The sequence below is a fragment of the Pecten maximus genome, chromosome 6, assembly GCF_902652985.1.
Source record: "Pecten maximus chromosome 6, xPecMax1.1, whole genome shotgun sequence".
In the NCBI taxonomy this organism is placed as follows: domain Eukaryota; kingdom Metazoa; phylum Mollusca; class Bivalvia; order Pectinida; family Pectinidae; genus Pecten; species Pecten maximus.
In genome coordinates, this window is record NC_047020.1 from 5,556,316 (window position 1) to 5,578,709 (window position 22,394).

At 40.1% G+C, this 22,394-nt stretch overlaps 1 protein-coding gene and 1 long non-coding RNA gene across 6 annotated transcripts in view; one reads left to right on the forward strand and one right to left on the reverse strand.

The window, feature by feature from the left end:
* LOC117328808 (GRB2-associated-binding protein 2-like) overlaps positions 1–22,394 on the forward strand; it is a 43,372-nt gene that overhangs the window by 12,045 nt on the left and 8,933 nt on the right. For 2 of the 5 annotated variants that reach the window (XM_033886364.1, XM_033886365.1), the window contains exons 2-5: positions 1,120–1,146; positions 8,198–8,492; positions 8,907–10,124; positions 20,595–20,667. In XM_033886364.1, the coding sequence (XP_033742255.1) occupies positions 1,120–1,146; positions 8,198–8,492; positions 8,907–10,124; positions 20,595–20,667 (1,613 nt within the window). Of the gene's footprint in view, positions 1–1,119; positions 1,147–5,115; positions 5,229–8,197; positions 8,493–8,906; positions 10,125–20,594; positions 20,668–22,394 lie in introns of those variants that run through there. The other 3 variants (XM_033886366.1, XM_033886367.1, XM_033886368.1) reach the window with 2 other exon arrangements.
* On the reverse strand, positions 2,991–5,702 carry LOC117328810. Its single transcript, XR_004533049.1, has 2 exons — positions 5,142–5,702; positions 2,991–3,596 (listed from the first exon to the last, which is right to left on the reverse strand). It is a non-coding gene; the product is annotated as an uncharacterized LOC117328810 (long non-coding RNA).

The following is a 22,394-nucleotide window of genomic DNA, read 5'->3' on the forward strand; positions in this document are numbered from 1 at the left end:
CAGTGCCTTACAAAGTCACAGGTATTCCTCTCTCCCGTTACTCCATGCTTGTCACCTGTTGTTGATGTAAAGTTGTATTTATTTTCATGTGATAAAGAACCTAGATTTTAATGTTATCAAAGAAACACATTGGAATTTGGATGACAGGAGAATTTGTCAATCAGGAGGTCTTTAGTTGAAATGCACATCTGCCAATCAGCTATTTACTGGTGATTAGAAGGTGACATATGGTAGTCGAGGCTTACACCCTGTAGAATTCCTGTAAAATATGCCAATCAGAGATGAAGGGAGGACCCTTCGTATATATAAGATCAGTTAGCAGTTCATTGTAAGAGATTCTGTGCCGGCAGGTGATGAGAGTATGGTTGATGTATTCTCTTTATTTCCCTGATATATGGATTATAATCATACATATCAAGTATAGAAACACTTATTATGATTTTTGATATCGGTGAAGGATTTTATTATTCGTGAATTACAGTTAATTGGTAAGTGATATTAATTTGATATTGTTGAATATTATTTCTTCATTTTTGTCAAATGTGAGGGCAGTGGTGTTGATATTAACACATTGAACTTGTAGTGTTTAAAAACATGCATCAGTCAAGTTAATCAAATCCTCCTCATCCAACAATAATATCCATTCATGTACATTATTTCAAACTTTTGTTGGCTATAAAATGTACAATTATTCTGATGAAATAACAAAGATCACATGTTTGGACTGTATGATGAGAGATAACTTAACCACTCACCATCTTTATCATTTAACAATTTTATTATTCAGACTGACTCCTGTATAAAATCATCTCCCCTGATGTTGAATTGTCTCCCCTGAACTGCATTATCTCCCCTTGCTACTTCCTCTTGTCTCCTGTCTCCATATCATTAGACTGCATGGCAGCTACAAATAGTATATTTCCTGTAATTGAAACCTTTTTTTTTTGTGAACAGTATGATGGAATTTAGTGTTTGTCAGGGACCTTTTTCCTGGCTGACATGTAACATTCTGATAACAAACATGTTTGTGGTCGGTAGCTTGACAATTACCACTATGATACTTATTTATTTCTGTAATAAATTCTCATGTCAATTTCTGTTTTTTCTTCAAATTGACAGTTTACCCAAGATGCTACTGACACCAGCGTAAGTTATCTTGTGTATGAGTTTTTTGTAAAAGTTTTATTTTTGGATTGGCCGTATGTTAGAGGTTTGAGTGGAGCGTTCCCCTGGTGTAGCACACTTTCCTATTTACAACTTCTGCATGGCAATTTGATTTTGTTAATTTTAATTTTCACTTCCTGGGAAAGTGTAATACTTGCAAGCTTTATATTTGAGCACTGTATGCACCATCAGCCTGTTATATGGAATGTTCATTGTTGCACGTCCAGTATAATCTTGTACAACATTAGCCTCAGCTCTGTATGTGACGTACACAAATATAATACTTGGTGCATTTTATCAATAAAAATGTTAAAATTAATATTTATAATAAAACAGTATACATATTTTATAACATACTTCATGTTTAATTTGCAAGGAAATAATCCATTTGTAAGTTAAATTTGCCATGATTAATTTTCTGATCAATTCAATATTGTTGAAATTTCAAAACTTAAATTTGTAATATGTTGAGTAAATAGAAGTCAATTCATTCATGACCAATAAATGCATTTGATGTTCTCTTCATATGCATTTTTTGTAACTAATCAAATCCAAAAAGTCTATTAATTAATCTAACAATGGCTGGTGTTGTTAACATGCTCGGTTAAAAAGTTTGTGATGTGTGCATGTCATACCAGTGACTGCTGAACAGGGTGAAGCATGATGCCATGTGGCTGAGTGAGCCATCCCTCCCAATAGAGCATGTCTTGTTTGGTCTTTGATGCAGTGTCCTAGTTTTTTTCTGGTACAGTATGTTGTGAAGTTTTATTATTGTTTCAAATGTAACTTTTTTTTTTTTTATGTATTCAATTGCTTGGACTTAGTTTTAATTCCATATGAACATGGTCCAATAATCATATTATCATTTTCACTTAGAAAAATATTCTTAAACACTGTACATTGAATAAAAACCTATTGAAACTCAGTGTTGATTTGAAATTCTTCTTTAGGTTTGAGAATTACATGTAGTGTAATAAGCTGTAGAAATACAGTATTCATACGTAGACCGTGAGGACTTTAGGTTTGAGAATTACATGTAGTGTAATAAGCTGTAGAAATACAGTATTCATACGTAGACCGTGAGGACTTTAGGTTTGAGAATTACATGTAGTGTAATAAGCTGTAGAAATACAGTATTCATACGTAGACCGGGAGGACTTTAGGTTTGAGAATTACATGTAGTGTAATAAGCTGTAGAAATACAGTATTCATACCTAGACTGGGAGGACTTTAGGTTTGAGAATTACATGTAGTGTAATAAGCTGTAGAAATACAGTATTCATACGTAGACCGTGAGGACTTTAGGTTTGAGAATTACATGTAGTGTTAAGCTATGCTGTAGAAATACAGTATTCATACGTAGACCGGGAGGACTTTAGGTTTGAGAATTACATGTAGTGTTAAGCTATGCTGTAGAAATACAGTATTCATACGTAGACCGTGAGGACTTTAGGTTTGAGAATTACATGTAGTGTTAAGCTATGCTGTAGAAATACAGTATTCATACGTAGACCGGGAGGACTTTAGGTTTGAGAATTACATGTAGTGTTAAGCTATGCTGTAGAAATACAGTATTCATACGTAGACCGTGAGGACTTCCTGGTGACACTGCTTTAATCTAAGTAAAATCATTTCAAGGCCAAAGCAGATAGTATGTTTCAAGTTCCCCCTTCTTAAAGTCTAAATTCCAAATGTAATTACAATGCTTGTGTATGAAGTTTATTCAATTTTATTTGCCTGTCTGATTTTTTTAGCAGATTTCTGAAACTTGGTTGCTTATAATCTTCATTACATGTGCTTTCATGAACAGCATTTGGATATGATGATTTTAGATTAAGTTGTTGATTTCAGATTAAGTTGTTGCCTTTTTTCATTTTCATGATTTCATTGTTGTCTGGAGATTTCCTGTCTCTTTTTTTTCTCAGATTTTTTTTTTTTTTTTTCATAAATTGACTTGATCATCATGACTTGCAATGTAAAAACAGACAGGTAGGTAGAGGATATTCAATCTGTAGTGCCATTATAACATCTAGAGAAAACGATCTTACCACCTTAATAAACATTTCAAATCATCTAAAATGTACTTTTGGTCTAAAACTGGTGTAAAAGTTTTGTGCTATGTGTGTCTCAAAGTTTAGGGCTCATTTGCTCTGAATCATGATAGGCCCTACCTGAAACACAGATTTTGTTTTGGTTGTTTCTGACTCATTTTAAAAATCTCATTTCTGAGAAATGCTATTTTCCCAACAAAATATAAAAAGTTGTCAAACAAAGGTTTATCTGTTAGAGTTGTAGAAGATACACACACTACTAAATAACATCATCACTACTGACCAAATGCATCCTACTGACCATCCTACTGACCATCCTACTGACCACATCCACTCCTGATGTTCACTATCAGTGATTCCTGGTCCACAGTTCCTTGTTTCCTTTGTTGTGAAAATTAGCAGTTAACAGGAAACACATATTACTGTAAATCACTGATGTGTTGTATGATATATTACTGTAAATCACTGACGTGTTGTATGCTATATTACTGTAAATCACTGACGTGTTGTATGCTATATTACTGTAAATCACTGACGTGTTGTATGATAATATTATTACTGTAAATCACTGACATGTTATATGATAATACTGTAAATCACTGACGTGTTGTATGATATATTACTGTAAATCACTGACGTGTTGTATGATATTACTGTAAATCACTGACATGTTGTATGATATATTACTGTAAATCACTGACGTGATGTATGATATATTACTGTAAATCACTGACGTGTTGTATGATATATTACTGTAAATCACTGACGTGTTGTATGATATATTACTGTAAATCACTGACATGTATGATATATTACTGTAAATCACTGACGTGTTGTATGATATATTACTATAAATCACTGACATGTTGTATATTTTACTGTAAATCACTGACGTGTTGTATGATATATTACTGTAAATCACTGACATCTTATATTTACATTTGTATTTCTTGTATGTATTTATGAGCAGTATTATAAGAATATCAAATTCTATTATTATAGTCGATGATATAGATTATATCATACAAGTTTGGGGCTTTTGTCCATGTATGCTATAAAGTAAAAACAAATGCTTGACTTGTATTGTTGAGATGTAGTTGACTCAAAACAGGTTTGGAACAACTTATACAGATGGCCCCGTCTGTAGCTGGTGTGACAAGTGTGTATTGATAGCTCTTCAGTATAAATTATGTAATTTTAAAAGATGATTTTATTAAATGTAAATAATGTCCTCATTAGGTGACAGTATAATGATCAAATGGTCATTGGTCAATCTATTGTTGATATGTATTGCTACATATTTAGGTATTCTCTCATTTCTTGTGATCATTTTAGGTTCCATTCCTTTCTTTCCATTGACCACCTTCATTTTTCCCCATCTATCTTCTCCCTTTCTCCCATCCTTGGTCCCGAGAGAGACTCCTCCATTTCCCCCCTTCATAATTCTAGCCCCCTTGTCTGTATTTGTTCAGTTTCCTCCTTGTCCCGTGTAACATTGTTATACGTAGCTCTAATAAAGTGTATTATCAGATAATTTCTTGTCATATAAATAGCCATGAAATAACAAGGAACAAGGAAATGGGAAAGTTTACTGGAGCATGGCAGAATACACCTGGTCAAATAAACATTAAGGCGTAGATGACACACCTGCTTACATAGATGTAAAAATGAAAAGTTTGTAATGATGTTAAGACAATGGTGGGCCTGTGATGTCATCACTGACACCAGTGTTGATGATGGGTGCCCCAGTGTTGTTTACGGTAGTGGGGCTGTGTGTCACTATATGTGTTTGGGTGTATAATTAACAGTAGGTGTATCATCAGCTGTAACAGGACACACACACATCGAGTGTTGGAGAATGTGCCCAGGGAATTATATTACACAGATGTATTTCTTATAGGAATATATCTAAAAAAAAAAACTTACTTGTGACATGATCTTGTCATCGCTAGGCAGCAGGATGTCATGACAGGCAGAGTGATTCTCTGAGAGGAGAACATGATTCTTTGAGAGGTTAGTGATACAGGCCAGACATTTTAACTGTCCATGGTAATAGCCTCCTCAGTAGTATGTCACGATATGTATTTCTGGGAGGTTGGAGAGGAATCGGCAGTCGATGATGAAGTTTCATTGAGGATCTCATTAGTCTGTTGATCAGGATGAGGTCTGTGGATAGGGTAGGGAGATTATGTCAGTGTTGTACACTCCATGACTGGACAGGATGGACATGTTGATCAGGATGAGGTCTGTGGATGGGGTAGGGAGCTAGATTATGTCAGTTTTGAACACTCCATGACTGGACAGGATGGACAGGATCTAGAGTCTCGTACACTAAGATGCATGTGAGACGTGTATGATCTAAACCTGTACGTGTGCTGACTGTATGAGTCTGCTAACATTTTCTATCTATCGCCATTCCCTTTGGTCATCCCCTCGTCTCTGTATCTACAACAGCTACCTGTTCTACTACTATCAACTGTATGTGCATAAAAATTCCTACATGCATTACTAATATTAGGTGTATAGGTGTGTATCAGTTGTACTGAAAGTTGTGTGTAGATTGGTAAGGTGGAGGTGTATAGTTATGTATTAGGTGTAGTTGTATAGTTATGTATTAGATGTAGTTGTATATTTATGTATAAGGTGTAGTTGTATAGTTATGTATTAGGTGTAGTTGTATAGTTATGTATTAGGTGTAGTTGTATAGTTATGTATTAGGTGTGTATATTGGTTATTATAGTGGTAGTTGTATATTATTTTATGAGGTTAGTTGTATAGTTATGTATTAGGTGTAGTTGGTATAGTTTGTGTTGGGTTTGTAGTTGTATAGTATGTATTTGGGGAGTTGTATAGTTCTGTTTAGGTGTAGTTGTATAGGTATGTATGAGGTGTAGTTGATATTTTAGTATTAGGTGTGTTTGTATGTTGTTTAGGTGTAGTTGTTATGTTATGTTTAGGTGGAGTTGTATAGTTGTGGTATTAGGTGTGGTTGTTAGTTATGTATTAGGTGTAGTTGTATAGTTATGTATGAGGTGTCGGTTGTTTAGTTGTGTGTTAGGTTGTTAGTTATATAGTTTGTATTAGGTGTTTTTGTATAGTTATGTTTAGGTGTTTTTGTATATTATGTATAGGGTAGTTATTAGTTAGTATTAGGTGTTGTATAGTTTTTGTTTAGGGGAGTTGTATGTTGTGTATTAGGTGTGTTTGTATGTTAGTATGAGGTGTGGTTTGTATGTTGTGTGTTGGTGTATTTATATAGTTATGTATTAGGTGTAGTTTTATGTTTGGGTAGTTTATTAGGTGTGTTGTATAGTATTTTATTAGGTGTAGTTGTTTAGTTGTTTAGGTGTATTTGGGTAGTTATGTATTAGGTGTATTTGGTATAGTTATGTATGAGGTGTGTGTTTCAGTTATGTATGAGGTGGAGTTGGTATAGTTGTATTAGGTGTCTTTGTCTGTTTGTATTAGGTGTAGTTGTATAGTTATGTATTAGGTGGAGTTGTACAGTTATGTATAGGTGTGTTGTATGTTATCGTTTAGGTGTAGTTGTATAGTGGTGTTGAGGTGTAGTTGATTATGTATGAGGTGTGTTGTATAGTTATGATGAGGTGGAGTGTAAGTTTGTATGATGAGGTGTGAGTTGTATAGTTAGTATTAGGTGTAGTTTGATAGTTATGTATTAGGTGTGTTGATAGTATGTTGAGGTGTGTGTATAGTATATGCGGGTCGTTGTTAGTTATGTATTAGGTGTGTTGTATCGTTATAAGGGTATGTGTTTATAGTTATGTATGGTGGAGTTGTATAGTATGATTCGGTGTATTGTTTTAGTATGTATTAGGGTGTTGTATAGTTATGTATTGGGTTGAGTTGTATAGTTGGTGTTTTAGGGTAGTTATTATAGTTATGTATAGGTGAGGTAGTTATGTATTAGGTGTAGTTGTATAGTTATGTATTAGGTGTAGCTGTATAGTTATGTATTAGGTGTAGTTGTATAGTTATGTATTATGTGGAGTTGTATAGTTATGTATTAGGTGTAGTTGTATAGTTATGTATTAGGTGTAGTTGTATAGTTATGTATTATGTGGAGTTGTATAGTTGTGTATTAGGTGTAGTTGTATAGTTATGTATGAGGTGTAGTTGTATAGTTATGTATTAGGTGTAGTTGTATAGTTATGTATTAGGTGTAGTTGTATAGTTATGTATTAGGTGGAGTTGTATAGTTGTGTATTAGGGTGTATATGTTTATTAGGTGTAGTGTTAGTTAGTATTAGGTGTAGTGTAGTGTATGTATTGGGTAGTGTAGTTATGTATTAGGTGTAGTTGTATAGTTATGTATTAGGTGTAGTTGTATAGTTATGTATTAGGTGTAGTTGTATAGTTATGTATTAGGTGTAGTTGTATAGTTATGTATTAGGTGTAGTTGTATAGTTGTGTATTAGGTGTAGTTGTATAGTTATGTATGAGGTGTAGTTGTATAGTTATGTATTAGGTGTAGTTGTATAGTTATGTATTAGGTGTAGTTGTATAGTTATGTATTAGGTGTAGTTGTATAGTTATGTATGAGGTGTAGTTGTATAGTTATATATTATGTGGAGTTGTATAGTTATGTATGAGGTATAGTTGTATAGTTATGTATTAGGTGTAGTTGTATAGTTATGTATTAGGTGTTGTTGTATAGTTATGTATGAGGTGTAGTTGTATAGTTATGTATTAGGTGTAGTTGTATAGTTATGTATTAGGTGGAGTTGTATAGTTATGTATGAGGTATAGTTGTATAGTTATGTATGAGGTGTAGTTGTATAGTTATGTATTAGGTGTAGTTGTATAGTTATGTATGAGGTGGAGTTGTATAGTTATGTATTAGGTGTAGTTGTATAGTTGTGTGTTAGGTGTAGTTGTATAGTTGTGTGTTAGGTGTAGTTGTATAGTTATGTATTAGGTGTAGCTGTTTATCCTTAATTCTATGTTGCTCTTGTTGACAGAAGTGGAAGCGACGGTTCTTCGTGTTGTTCAAGCCAGCAAGTAGCCTTCCTCACCAGTACCTTCTGAACTACTACACTGACGAGAACTGTAAGAAACTCAAGGGATGTATTGACCTTGAACACTGTGAGCAGGTTATTGAGTCTCTTGACCTTGATATATTTCCGTTCCTCCTGGCACTGAAGACGTTCCACAAGGGCAGAGAACGTACCTACTTTTTGTCTACAGATACAGAAGATGAGATGACCACCTGGGTCCGTAGCTTGTGTAGTGTCTGTGGCCTCAAGCCAGAGGAAAGTAAGTAAATGTCCTCCATATTAAGATCACTCTGATTGAAGATCGAAAGGGAATATTATAATGCTACTATCCATCCATCTGTTAATTCACCTCACCAGTTCCAGACATTTAACTCATTACATGTACAAATCTAATTGGACAGATCAAAATCAAAATTTACACACTGCTTCCTCATCAAAAATGCTTGTTTGGTTTTTTGGTCAGAAGATCAAGGTCAGTCACTATAAATAGAAATTAAGATTATGCCAAGTTTAGCTTGCATATCTGCTGCCTCAATTTTGAGGAAGCTCATTTGATTGCTTCAAATACTGAATTTGAGAAATTCTCAAAATGTAAGTATAAATACCTCGATAATGTACATGCATTATTGATTATTTGGAAAATAGTACAACTTTATGCATGTACATGTTTCAGGTCCAGACTTGCCCCCAGAAAAACCAGATGCTCCACATAACCATGACAACAGTAACGCCATGGCTTCGCCTGTGGCTGTGGTACCACCCCGTCCACAAAGGTCCCAGACTGTATCATCACAGCCACAGACAGATGTGAAGATGCGTGGACGGTCTATTGGGAGGACCAACTCCAAATCAGGTTCTCACTACATACCATTATCAGATTGCCTTAGTGAAAAGTCGCGACGATCAAGCATACCGGATGAAGTGGCACCTCCACCCCCTATGAAAGCTCCTAAACCTCCAGCCCCTCTTCCTGAGGGGGATGACAGTGTGTTCCAACAGACATATGACACACCCAAACAGCGTGGTGTAGAAGATGAGACAGACTCAGATGTTTATAAAGTACCTCCCCCGCGGCGGGAGGAAGGAGCAACCCTGGAGGTATATGACATCCCTCCTCCAGCCCGTCAGTCACCGAGTACTCCTCGCTCGTCTAGCAGTGAGAGCCAGAAGGACTCTGCCTATTCCTCTCAGTCTGCCTTAACAGGCCTCACTTACGACTATCCCCCTACTCACCCCGACCGCGCCCCAACATCTGATGAAGTCTACGATTTCCCACCACCCAACCCCCAGATGATACAAACTCATTCTGATGTGCCCCCTCCTCGACCCCCTAAGGCTTCTGCCCTGAGTCAAGAGCCCTATCAGAACTTACCCTCCAACAGTGTCGTTGTAAAGGAACACAAACAAAGCAGTATGGATTTAAATGTTGTTGTGCCACCTACAATATCTGAACGTGGCCCAGTAGGCCAGAGTTATGATGTACCACGGGCACAGAATGCCATTCGCAACCTGTCTCTTTATGACATGCCAAAACCACAACTGAATGGAGGTTCTAAAAAAGACTCAAGTTTGCTGGCAATCCCCCCTCCTCCCCAGTCATGTGCCAGTATGTCGTCCCATAGCTACATCAATGCTGCTAGGGGGTATGTCCCCACCCCTAAGGACAAAATTGAGGATGCCTACCTTCCTATGGAGCGTGCCTTTCCTCCTAGTGACTCTATGGACAAAAGTGCGTACTCTGACATGTCACGTATACCCACATCTCCCATAAACTATACTGACATGTCAGTTTTATCACCAGACTACGACACCCCACCCAAACCTGGCCTCCCTCCCAGGGTATCACCCAGGGCCAGCAATGACACCGGACTTGAAGGAATGACACGGACAGGTCAGTATCATCGTTCTATTCCCTCAGAAAGGCAGCTTTACCACAAAATTGAAATGATAAACATATACTAAACTACCCTGCATGATAGAATGGCTATGGTGATATGAGAATCTCAAAGAAAAAATATGGAAAAGAAATATGGATGTTTAAATGTATCAGCAGTTAGCAAAGTATCAATTTGAAAGGAGAAGAAGGATATACATGTAATATGTATCATGGTTTTACAAGGTTGCCTGAGACAAAGTCTCAAGTGACCTATTCTAATGGCCTTTTGTCCGTCGTGAGGTGGCCCGGTGGCCCGGTGGCCCGTCGTCAGGTGGCCCGTAAACTATTTACATTTCTGACTTCTTTTCAGAAACCCTTGAACCAATTACAGTGAAATTTTGCATTAACCTTATATAGCCAAAGGTCAAACAAAATTGTGAATTAGATGGTCCCCGCCTCCCAGGGAACAGATGGGGCAAGGCTAAAAAGGATCAAATTGACTGAAATTAAAAAAAAATATTCTCAAGGCATAAATAAGGTAGAATCAAATACCCAGGGGTCTCAGGTTTGCCCCTGGGGAGGGGGTAAACGTTACCATAGTTGATATGAGGAAATCACATTTTTAAATACCATTTGTTGAATAGCTATTGGAATTCATTCTAACTTGGTTCCATTTAGCAGATTTGGATGACAGTTTGATGGTATGCACATATTAGTCCTGACCCCCAGGGGGTGATGGCAGGGCCAAACAACAATAAATTACCTAAAATTACAAAAAAAATCCTCTCAAGACCCATATATAGTAGAATCAGAAACTCTTCATAGGGAGGGGGGGGTCTCATGTGTCCCTTGGGTGGGGGTAAACTTTACTATAGTTTAAAATGATATTTTCTTACTGTTATTTGTTGAATTTAAATTGGCATTTATTCTGACTTGGTTCAAGTTATCAAATATCAAATACATCATTCTCATTAGAAAAATTGCTGCTGTCTACTGTTTAAAATTTGGAATTTATGGAATATGTTGGGTAGCTATACAATACCTTAACAACAACTGACATAACTTGTTTTGTAGTGTACCCTTCAGATGATCAGTCCCCTAGTTTTGTGGTGTACCCTTCAGATGATCAGTCCCCTAGTTTTGTAGTGTACCCTTCAGTCATTATCTCAGTCCCCTAGTTTTGTAGTGTACCCTTCAGTCATTATCTCAGTCCCCTAGTTTTGTAGTGTACCCTTCAGTCATTATCTCAGTCCCCTAGTTTTGTAGTGTACCCTTCAGTCATTATCTCAGTCCCCTAGTTTTGTAGTGTACCCTTCAGTCATTATCTCAGTCCCCTAGTTTTGTAGTGTACCCTTCAGTCATTGGCTCAGTCCCCTAGTTTTGTAGTGTACCCGTCAGTCACTATCTCAGTCCCCTAGTTTTGTAGTGTACCCTTCAGTCATTATCTCAGTCCCCTAGTTTTGTAGTGTACCCTTCAGTCATTATCTCAGTCCCCTAGTTTTGTAGTGTACCCTTCAGTCATTATCTCAGTCCCCTAGTTTTGTAGTGTACCCTTCAGTCATTATCTCAGTCCCCTAGTTTTGTAGTGTACTCTTCAGTCACTATCTCAGTCCCCTAGTTTTGTAGTGTACCCTTCAGATGATCAGTCCCCTAGTTTTGTAGTGTACCCTTCAGTCATTGGCTCAGTCCCCTAGTTTTGTAGTGTACCCGTCAGTCACTATCTCAGTCCCCTAGTTTTGTAGTGTACCCGTCAGTCATTATCTCAGTCCCCTAGTTTTGTAGTGTACCCTTCAGTCATTATCTCAGTCCCCTGGTTTTGTAGTGTACCTGTCAGTCATTATTTCAGTCCCCTAGTTTTGTAGTGTACCCTTCAGTCATTATCTCAGTCCCCTAGTTTTGTAGTGTACCCTTCAGTCATTATATCAGTCCCCTAGTTTTGTAGTGTACCCTTCAGTCATTATCTCAGTCCCCTAGTTTTGTAGTGTACCCTTCAGTCATTATTTCAGTCCCCTAGTTTTGTAGTGTACCCTTCAGTCATTATCTCAGTCCCCTAGTTTTGTAGTGTACCCTTCAGTCATTATCTAGATCTCAGTCCCCTAGTTTTGTAGTGTACCCTTCAGTCATTATCTCAGTCCCCTAGTTTTGTAGTGTACCCTTCAGTCATTATCTCAGTCCCCTAGTTTTGTAGTGTACCCTTCAGTCATTATTTCAGTCCCCTAGTTTTGTAGTGTACCCTTCAGTCATTATCTAGATCTCAGTCCCCTGGTTTTGTAGTGTACCCTTCAGATGATCAGTCCCCTAGTTTTGTAGTGTACCCGTCAGTCATTATCTCAGTCCCCTAGTTTTGTAGTGTACCTGTCAGTCATTATCTCAGTCCCCTAGTTTTGTAGTGTACCCTTCAGTCATTATCTAGATCTCAGTCCCCTGGTTTTGTAGTGTACCCTTCAGATGATCAGTCCCCTGGTTTTGTAGTGTACCCTTCAGTCATTATCTTAGTCCCCTAGTTTTGTAGTGTACCCTTCAGTCATTATCTCAGTCCCCTAGTTTTGTAGTGTACCCTTCAGTCATTATCTCAGTCCCCTAGTTTTGTAGTGTACCCTTCAGTCATTATCTCAGTCCCCTAGTTTTGTAGTGTACCCTTCAGTCATTATATCAGTCCCCTAGTTTTGTAGTGTACCCTTCAGATGATCAGTCCCCTAGTTTTGTAGTGTACCCGTCAGTCATTATCTCAGTCCCCTAGTTTTGTAGTGTACCCGTCAGTCATTATCTAGATCTCAGTCCCCTGGTTTTGTAGTGTACCCTTCAGTCATTATCTCAGTCCCCTAGTTTTGTAGTGTACCCTTCAGTCATTATATCAGTCCCCTAGTTTTGTAGTGTACCCTTCAGATGATCAGTCCCCTAGTTTTGTAGTGTACCCGTCAGTCATTATCTCAGTCCCCTAGTTTTGTAGTGTACCCGTCAGTCATTATCTAGATCTCAGTCCCCTGGTTTTGTAGTGTACCCTTCAGTCATTATCTAGATCTCAGTCCCCTGGTTTTGTAGTGTACCCTTCAGATGATCAGTCCCCTGGTTTTGTAGTGTACCCTTCAGTTGATCAGTCCCCTGGTTTTGTAGTGTACCCTTCAGTCATTATCTAGATCTCAGTCCCCTGGTTTTGTAGTGTACCCTTCAGATGATCAGTCCCCTAGTTTTGTAGTGTACCCGTCAGTCATTATCTCAGTCCCCTAGTTTTGTAGTGTACCTGTCAGTCATTATCTCAGTCCCCTAGTTTTGTAGTGTACCCTTCAGTCATTATCTCAGTCCCCTAGTTTTGTAGTGTACCCGTCAGTCATTATCTCAGTCCCCTAGTTTTGTAGTGTACCCGTCAGTCATTATCTCAGTCCCCTAGTTTTGTAGTGTACCCTTCAGTCATTATCTAGATCTCAGTCCCCTGGTTTTGTAGTGTACCCTTCAGATGATCAGTCCCCTGGTTTTGTAGTGTACCCTTCAGTCATTATCTTAGTCCCCTAGTTTTGTAGTGTACCCTTCAGTCATTATCTCAGTCCCCTAGTTTTGTAGTGTACCCTTCAGTCATTATCTCAGTCCCCTGGTTTTGTAGTGTACCCTTCAGTCATTATCTAGATCTCAGTCCCCTAGTTTTGTAGTGTACCCTTCAGATGATCAGTCCCCTGGTTTTGTAGTGTACCCTTCAGTCATTATCTTAGTCCCCTAGTTTTGTAGTGTACCCTTCAGTCATTATCTCAGTCCCCTAGTTTTGTAGTGTACCCTTCAGTCATTATCTCAGTCCCCTAGTTTTGTAGTGTACCCTTCAGTCATTATCTCAGTCCCCTAGTTTTGTAGTGTACCTGTCAGTCATTATCTCAGTCCCCTAGTTTTGTAGTGTACTCTTCAGTCACTATCTCAGTCCCCTAGTTTTGTAGTGTACCCTTCAGATGATCAGTCCCCTAGTTTTGTAGTGTACCCTTCAGTCATTGGCTCAGTCCCCTAGTTTTGTAGTGTACCCTTCAGTCATTATCTCAGTCCCCTAGTTTTGTAGTGTACCCTTCAGTCATTATCTAGATCTCAGTCCCCTGGTTTTGTAGTGTACCCTTCAGTCATTATCTCAGTCCCCTAGTTTTGTAGTGTACTCTTCAGTCACTATCTCAGTCCCCTAGTTTTGTAGTGTACCCTTCAGATGATCAGTCCCCTAGTTTTGTAGTGTACCCTTCAGTCATTGGCTCAGTCCCCTAGTTTTGTAGTGTACCCTTCAGTCATTATCTCAGTCCCCTAGTTTTGTAGTGTACCCTTCAGTCATTATCTAGATCTCAGTCCCCTGGTTTTGTAGTGTACCCTTCAGTCATTATCTCAGTCCCCTAGTTTTGTAGTGTACTCTTCAGTCACTATCTCAGTCCCCTAGTTTTGTAGTGTACCCTTCAGATGATCAGTCCCCTAGTTTTGTAGTGTACCCTTCAGTCATTGGCTCAGTCCCCTAGTTTTGTAGTGTACCCTTCAGTCATTATCTCAGTCCCCTAGTTTTGTAGTGTACCCTTCAGTCATTATCTAGATCTCAGTCCCCTGGTTTTGTAGTGTACCCTTCAGTCATTATATCAGTCCCCTAGTTTTGTAGTGTACCCTTCAGTCATTATCTAGATCTCAGTCCCCTGGTTTTGTAGTGTACCCTTCAGTCATTATATCAGTCCCCTAGTTTTGTAGTGTATCCTTCAGTCATTATCTCAGTCCCCTAGTTTTGTAGTGTACCCTTCAGTCATTATCTCAGTCCCCTAGTTTTGTAGTGTACCCTTCAGTCATTATCTCAGTCCCCTAGTTTTGTAGTGTACCCGTCAGTCATTATCTAGATCTCAGTCCCCTGGTTTTGTAGTGTACCCTTCAGTCATTATCTAGATCTCAGTCCCCTGGTTTTGTAGTGTACCCTTCAGATGATCAGTCCCCTAGTTTTGTAGTGTACCCGTCAGTCATTATCTCAGTCCCCTAGTTTTGTAGTGTACCTGTCAGTCATTATCTCAGTCCCCTAGTTTTGTAGTGTACCCTTCAGTCATTATCTCAGTCCCCTAGTTTTGTAGTGTACCCGTCAGTCATTATCTCAGTCCCCTAGTTTTGTAGTGTACCCTTCAGTCATTATCTCAGTCCCCTAGTTTTGTAGTGTACCTGTCAGTCATTATCTCAGTCCCCTAGTTTTGTAGTGTACCCTTCAGTCATTATCTCAGTCCCCTAGTTTTGTAGTGTACCCGTCAGTCATTATCTCAGTCCCCTAGTTTTGTAGTGTACCCGTCAGTCATTATCTCAGTCCCCTAGTTTTGTAGTGTACCTGTCAGTCATTATCTAGATCTCAGTCCCCTGGTTTTGTAGTGTACCCTTCAGTCATTATTTCAGTCCCCTAGTTTTGTAGTGTACCCTTCAGTCATTATCTCAGTCCCCTAGTTTTGTAGTGTACCCTTCAGTCATTATCTAGATCTCAGTCCCCTAGTTTTGTAGTGTACCCTTCAGTCATTATCTAGATCTCAGTCCCCTGGTTTTGTAGTGTACCCTTCAGATGATCAGTCCCCTAGTTTTGTAGTGTACCCTTCAGTCATTATCTAGATCTCAGTCCCCTGGTTTTGTAGTGTACCCTTCAGTCATTATCTAGATCTCAGTCCCCTGGTTTTGTAGTGTATCCTTCAGTCATTATCTCAGTCCCCTAGTTTTGTAGTGTACCCTTCAGTCATTATCTAGATCTCAGTCCCCTGGTTTTGTAGTGTACCCTTCAGTCATTATCTAGATCTCAGTCCCCTGGTTTTGTAGTGTACCCTTCAGTCATTATCTAGATCTCAGTCCCCTAGTTTTGTAGTGTACCCTTCAGTCATTATCTCAGTCCCCTAGTTTTGTAGTGTACCCTTCAGTCATTATCTAGATCTCAGTCCCCTGGTTTTGTAGTGTACCCTTCAGTCATTATCTCAGTCCCCTAGTTTTGTAGTGTACCCTTCAGTCATTATCTCAGTCCCCTAGTTTTGTAGTGTACCCTTCAGTCATTATATCAGTCCCCTAGTTTTGTAGTGTATCCCTCAGTCATTATCTCAGTCCCCTAGTTTTGTAGTGTACCCTTCAGTCATTATCTAGATCTCAGTCCCCTGGTTTTGTAGTGTACCCTTCAGTCATTATCTAGATCTCAGTCCCCTGGTTTTGTAGTGTACCCTTCAGTCATTATCTAGATCTCAGTCCCCTGGTTTTGTAGTGTACCCTTCAGATGATCAGTCCCCTAGTTTTGTAGTGTACCCTTCAGTCATTATCTAGATCTCAGTCCCCTGGTTTTGTAGTGTACCCTTCAGATGATCAGTCCCCTAGTTTTGTAGTGTACCCTTCAGTCATTATCTAGATCTCAGTCCCCTAGTTTTGTAGTGTACCTGTCAGTCATTATCTAGATCTCAGTCCCCTGGTTTTGTAGTGTACCCTTCAGTCATTATCTAGATCTCAGTCCCCTGGTTTTGTAGTGTACCCTTCAGTCATTATCTAGATCTCAGTCCCCTGGTTTTGTAGTGTACCCTTCAGTCATTATCTCAGTCCCCTAGTTTTGTAGTGTACCCTTCAGTCATTATCTAGATCTCAGTCCCCTGGTTTTGTAGTGTACCCTTCAGATGATCAGTCCCCTAGTTTTGTAGTGTACCCTTCAGTCATTATCTAGATCTCAGTCCCCTAGTTTTGTAGTGTACCTGTCAGTCATTATCTAGATCTCAGTCCCCTGGTTTTGTAGTGTACCCTTCAGTCATTATCTAGATCTCAGTCCCCTGGTTTTGTAGTGTACCCTTCAGTTGATCAGTCCCCTAGTTTTGTAGTGTACCCTTCAGTCATTATCTAGATCTCAGTCCCCTAGTTTTGTAGTGTACCCGTCAGTCATTATCTCATTCCCCTAGTTTTGTAGTGTACCTGTCAGTCATTATCTCAGTCCCCTAGTTTTGTAGTGTACCCTTCAGTTATTATCTCAGTCCCCTAGTTTTGTAGTGTACCCTTCAGATGATCAGTCCCCTAGTTTTGTAGTGTACCCTTCAGTCATTATCTCAGTCCCCTAGTTTTGTAGTGTACCCGTCAGTCATTATCTCAGTCCCCTAGTTTTGTAGTGTACCCTTCAGTCATTATCTAGATCTCAGTCCCCTAGTTTTGTAGTGTACCCTTCAGTCATTATCTCAGTCCCCTAGTTTTGTAGTGTACCCTTCAGTCATTATCTAGATCTCAGTCCCCTGGTTTTGTAGTGTACCCTTCAGATGATCAGTCCCCTAGTTTTGTAGTGTACCCGTCAGTCATTATCTCATTCCCCTAGTTTTGTAGTGTACCTGTCAGTCATTATCTCAGTCCCCTAGTTTTGTAGTGTACCCTTCAGTCATTATCTAGATCTCAGTCCCCTAGTTTTGTAGTGTACCCTTCAGTCATTATCTAGATCTCAGTCCCCTGGTTTTGTAGTGTACCCTTCAGTCATTATCTAGATCTCAGTCCCCTGGTTTTGTAGTGTACCCTTCAGTCATTATCTAGATCTCAGTCCCCTGGTTTTGTAGTGTACCCTTCAGTTGATCAGTCCCCTAGTTTGTAGTGTACCCTTCAGTCATTATCTAGATCTCAGTCCCCTGGTTTTGTAGTGTACCCTTCAGTCATTATCTAGATCTCAGTCCCCTGGTTTTGTAGTGTACCCTTCAGTTGATCAGTCCCCTAGTTTTGTAGTGTACCCTTCAGTCATTATCTAGATCTCAGTCCCCTAGTTTTGTAGTGTACCCTTCAGTCATTATCTCAGTCCCCTAGTTTTGTAGTGTACCTGTCAGTCATTATCTCAGTCCCCTAGTTTTGTAGTGTACCCTTCAGTCATTATTTCAGTCCCCTAGTTTTGTAGTGTACCCTTCAGTCATTATCTCAGTCCCCTAGTTTTGTAGTGTACCCTTCAGTCATTATCTAGATCTCAGTCCCCTAGTTTTGTAGTGTACCCTTCAGTCATTATCTAGATCTCAGTCCCCTGGTTTTGTAGTGTACCCTTCAGATGATCAGTCCCCTAGTTTTGTAGTGTACCCTTCAGTCATTATCTAGATCTCAGTCCCCTGGTTTTGTAGTGTACCCTTCAGTCATTATCTAGATCTCAGTCCCCTGGTTTTGTAGTGTACCCTTCAGTTGATCAGTCCCCTAGTTTTGTAGTGTACCCTTCAGTCATTATCTAGATCTCAGTCCCCTGGTTTTGTAGTGTACCCTTCAGTTGATCAGTCCCCTAGTTTTGTAGTGTACCCTTCAGTCATTATCTAGATCTCATTCCCCTAGTTTTGTAGTGTACCTGTCAGTCATTATCTCAGTCCCCTAGTTTTGTAGTGTACCCTTCAGTCATTATCTAGATCTCAGTCCCCTAGTTTTGTAGTGTACCCTTCAGTCATTATCTAGATCTCAGTCCCCTGGTTTTGTAGTGTACCCTTCAGTCATTATCTAGATCTCAGTCCCCTGGTTTTGTAGTGTACCCTTCAGTCATTATCTAGATCTCAGTCCCCTGGTTTTGTAGTGTACCCTTCAGTCATTATCTAGATCTCAGTCCCCTGGTTTTGTAGTGTACCCTTCAGTCATTATCTAGATCTCAGTCCCCTGGTTTTGTAGTGTACCTGTCAGTCATTATCTCAGTCCCCTAGTTTTGTAGTGTACCCTTCAGTCATTATCTAGATCTCAGTCCCCTAGTTTTGTAGTGTACCCTTCAGTCATTATCTCAGTCCCCTAGTTTTGTAGTGTACCCTTCAGTCATTATCTCAGTCCCCTAGTTTTGTAGTGTACCCTTCAGTCATTATATCAGTCCCCTAGTTTTGTAGTGTACCCTTCAGTCATTATCTAGATCTCAGTCCCCTAGTTTTGTAGTGTACCTGTCAGTCATTATCTCAGTCCCCTAGTTTTGTAGTGTACCTGTCAGTCATTATCTCAGTCCCCTAGTTTTGTAGTGTACCCTTCAGTCATTATCTAGATCTCAGTCCCCTGGTTTTGTAGTGTACCCTTCAGTCATTATCTAGATCTCAGTCCCCTGGTTTTGTAGTGTACCTGTCAGTCATTATCTAGATCTCAGTCCCCTAGTTTTGTAGTGTACCCTTCAGTCATTATCTAGATCTCAGTCCCCTGGTTTTGTAGTGTACCCTTCAGTCATTATCTAGATCTCAGTCCCCTGGTTTTGTAGTGTACCCTTCAGTCATTATCTAGATCTCAGTCCCCTGGTTTTGTAGTGTACCCTTCAGTCATTATCTAGATCTCAGTCCCCTGGTTTTGTAGTGTACCTGTCAGTCATTATCTCAGTCCCCTAGTTTTGTAGTGTACCCTTCAGTCATTATCTAGATCTCAGTCCCCTAGTTTTGTAGTGTACCTGTCAGTCATTATCTCAGTCCCCTAGTTTTGTAGTGTACCTGTCAGTCATTATCTCAGTCCCCTAGTTTTGTAGTGTACCTGTCAGTCATTATCTCAGTCCCCTAGTTTTGTAGTGTACCTGTCAGTCATTATCTCAGTCCCCTAGTTTTGTAGTGTACCCTTCAGTCATTATCTAGATCTCAGTCCCCTGGTTTTGTAGTGTACCTGTCAGTCATTATCTAGATCTCAGTCCCCTAGTTTTGTAGTGTACCCTTCAGTCATTATCTAGATCTCAGTCCCCTGGTTTTGTAGTGTACCCTTCAGTCATTATCTCAGTCCCCTAGTTTTGTAGTGTACCCTTCAGTCATTATATCAGTCCCCTGGTTTTGTAGTGTACCCTTCAGTCATTATCTCAGTCCCCTAGTTTTGTAGTGTACCCTTCAGTCATTATCTCAGTCCCCTAGTTTTGTAGTGTACCCTTCAGTCATTATCTAGATCTCAGTCCCCTAGTTTTGTAGTGTACCTGTCAGTCATTATCTCAGTCCCCTGGTTTTGTAGTGTACCTGTCAGTCATTATCTCAGTCCCCTAGTTTTGTAGTGTACCCTTCAGTCATTATCTAGATCTCAGTCCCCTAGTTTTGTAGTGTACCCTTCAGTCATTATATCAGTCCCCTAGTTTTGTAGTGTACCCTTCAGTCATTATCTCAGTCCCCTAGTTTTGTAGTGTACCCGTCAGTCATTATCTAGATCTCAGTCCCCTGGTTTTGTAGTGTACATTCATTTACTTGGTAGTAATCCAAGTAAATATCATATGTTAAATTAGATATGTTCTGTTTGTTATCACCAGTTATTTTGAGTGTGGAAAATCTTTTTATATTGATCATAAACACACATGACGTATTCATGTATATAGATAATGTAATACACGATTGGTATGAAATTTACATATATTTTTGTACTTCTTTCGGTGATATATACAGTGTTTTGTTAAAATAAAAAAGACATGCATACCTTTAATTCTTACATTAAAAAACACAAAAAAGAATAAATTTACATAGAGGACCAGGTTGGCCAATTTAAAGTTGATCCCATGACTAGCTCATCCTCATGATAAGTGTCAGCTTGTGATTACTGTCCTTGGCAGGTAATATCATATTTTTGCTGTTTCAGAAGGTGACACCTACACAATATTTAGTAATGCTCGAACACGCAGCTTCAAGCGTAACAACTATATCGACCACAGGTAAACACAGCACCGCCTGCTTACGGATAAAGCTCACTCCATCAACACCATCCTGTAGATATACAGCTCGCCCTCCAACCCTGCTATCCACCCCCGCTATCCTGTTGATATAGATAGAGCTCGCCCTCCATCCCCTCCATCCTGTTGATATAGAAAGAGCTCACCCTCCACCCCATCACCCATCATCCTGTAGATAAAGCTCGCCCTCCCCCCCCCCCCCCCCCCCCCCATCATCCTGTAAATGTAGACAGATCTCACCCTCCACCCCCACCATCCTGTTAATGTAGATAGAGCTCGCCCTCCACCCCATCACCCATCATCCTGTTGATATAGACAGATCTCGCCCTCCACCCCCATCAGCCTGTTAATGTAGACAGATCTCGCCCTCCACCCCACCATCCTGTTATTAAAGTAGTCAGATCTCGCCCTCCACTCCACCATCCTGTAAATGTAGACAGATCTTGCCCTCCACCCCCACCATCCTGTAAATGTAGACAGATCACGCCCTCCAACCAAACCATCCTGTAAATGTAGATAGAGCTCGCCCTCCACCCCTACCATACTGTTATTAAAGTAGTCAGGTCTCGCCCTCCACTCCACCATCCTGTAAATGTAGACAGAGCTCGCCCTCCACCCCCACCATCCTGTAAATGTAGACAGATCTCGCCCTCCACCCCCACCATCCTGTAAATGTAGACAGATCTTGCCCTCCACCCCCACCATCCTGTTAATGTAGACAGATCACGCCCTCCACCCCATCATCCTGTAAATGTAGACAGAGCTCGCCCTCCACGCCTACCATCCTGTTATTAATGTAGTCAGATCTCGCCCTCCACTCCACCATCCTGTAAATGTTGACAGATCTCGCCCTCCAGCCCACCATCCTGTAAATGTAGACAGATCTTGCCCTCCACCCCCACTATCCTGTAAATGTAGACAGATCTCGACCTCCACGCCACCATACTGTAAATGTAGACAGATCTTGCCCTCCACCCCACAATCCTGTTGATATAGAAAGAGCTCGCCCTACATCCCCCAACTATCATGTTGATATAGACAGATCTCGCCCTCCACCCCCACCATCATGTTAATGTAGACAGATCTCGCCCTCCAGCCCCACTATCCTGTAAATGTAGACAGATCTCGACCTCCAACCCCACCATCCTGTAAATGTTGTCAGATCTCGCCCTCCATCAAAACCATCCTGTAAATGTTGACAGATCTCGCCCTCCACCCCACCATCCTGTTAATGTTGACAGAGCTCGCCCTCCACCCCATCATCCTGTAAATGTAGACAGATCTCGCCCTCCACTCCACCATCCTGTTAAATGTAGACAGATCTCGCCCTCCACCCCCACCATCCTGTAAATGTAGACAGATCTTGCCCTCCACCCCACCATCCTGTAAATGTAGACAGAGCTCGCCCTCCACACCACCATCCTGTAAATGTAGACAGATCTTGCCCTCCACCCCCACTATCCTGTAAATGTAGACAGATCTCGCCCTCCACCCCATCATCCTGTAAATGTAGACAGATCTCGCCCTCCACCCCCATCATCGTGTAAATGTCGACAGATCTCGCCCTCCACCCCCACCATCCTGTAAATGTTGACAGATCTCGCCCTCCACCCCCACCATCCTGTAAATGTTGACAGATCTCGCCCTCCACCCCACCATCCTGTAAATGTAGACAGATCTCGCCCTCCACCCCCACCATCCTGTTAATG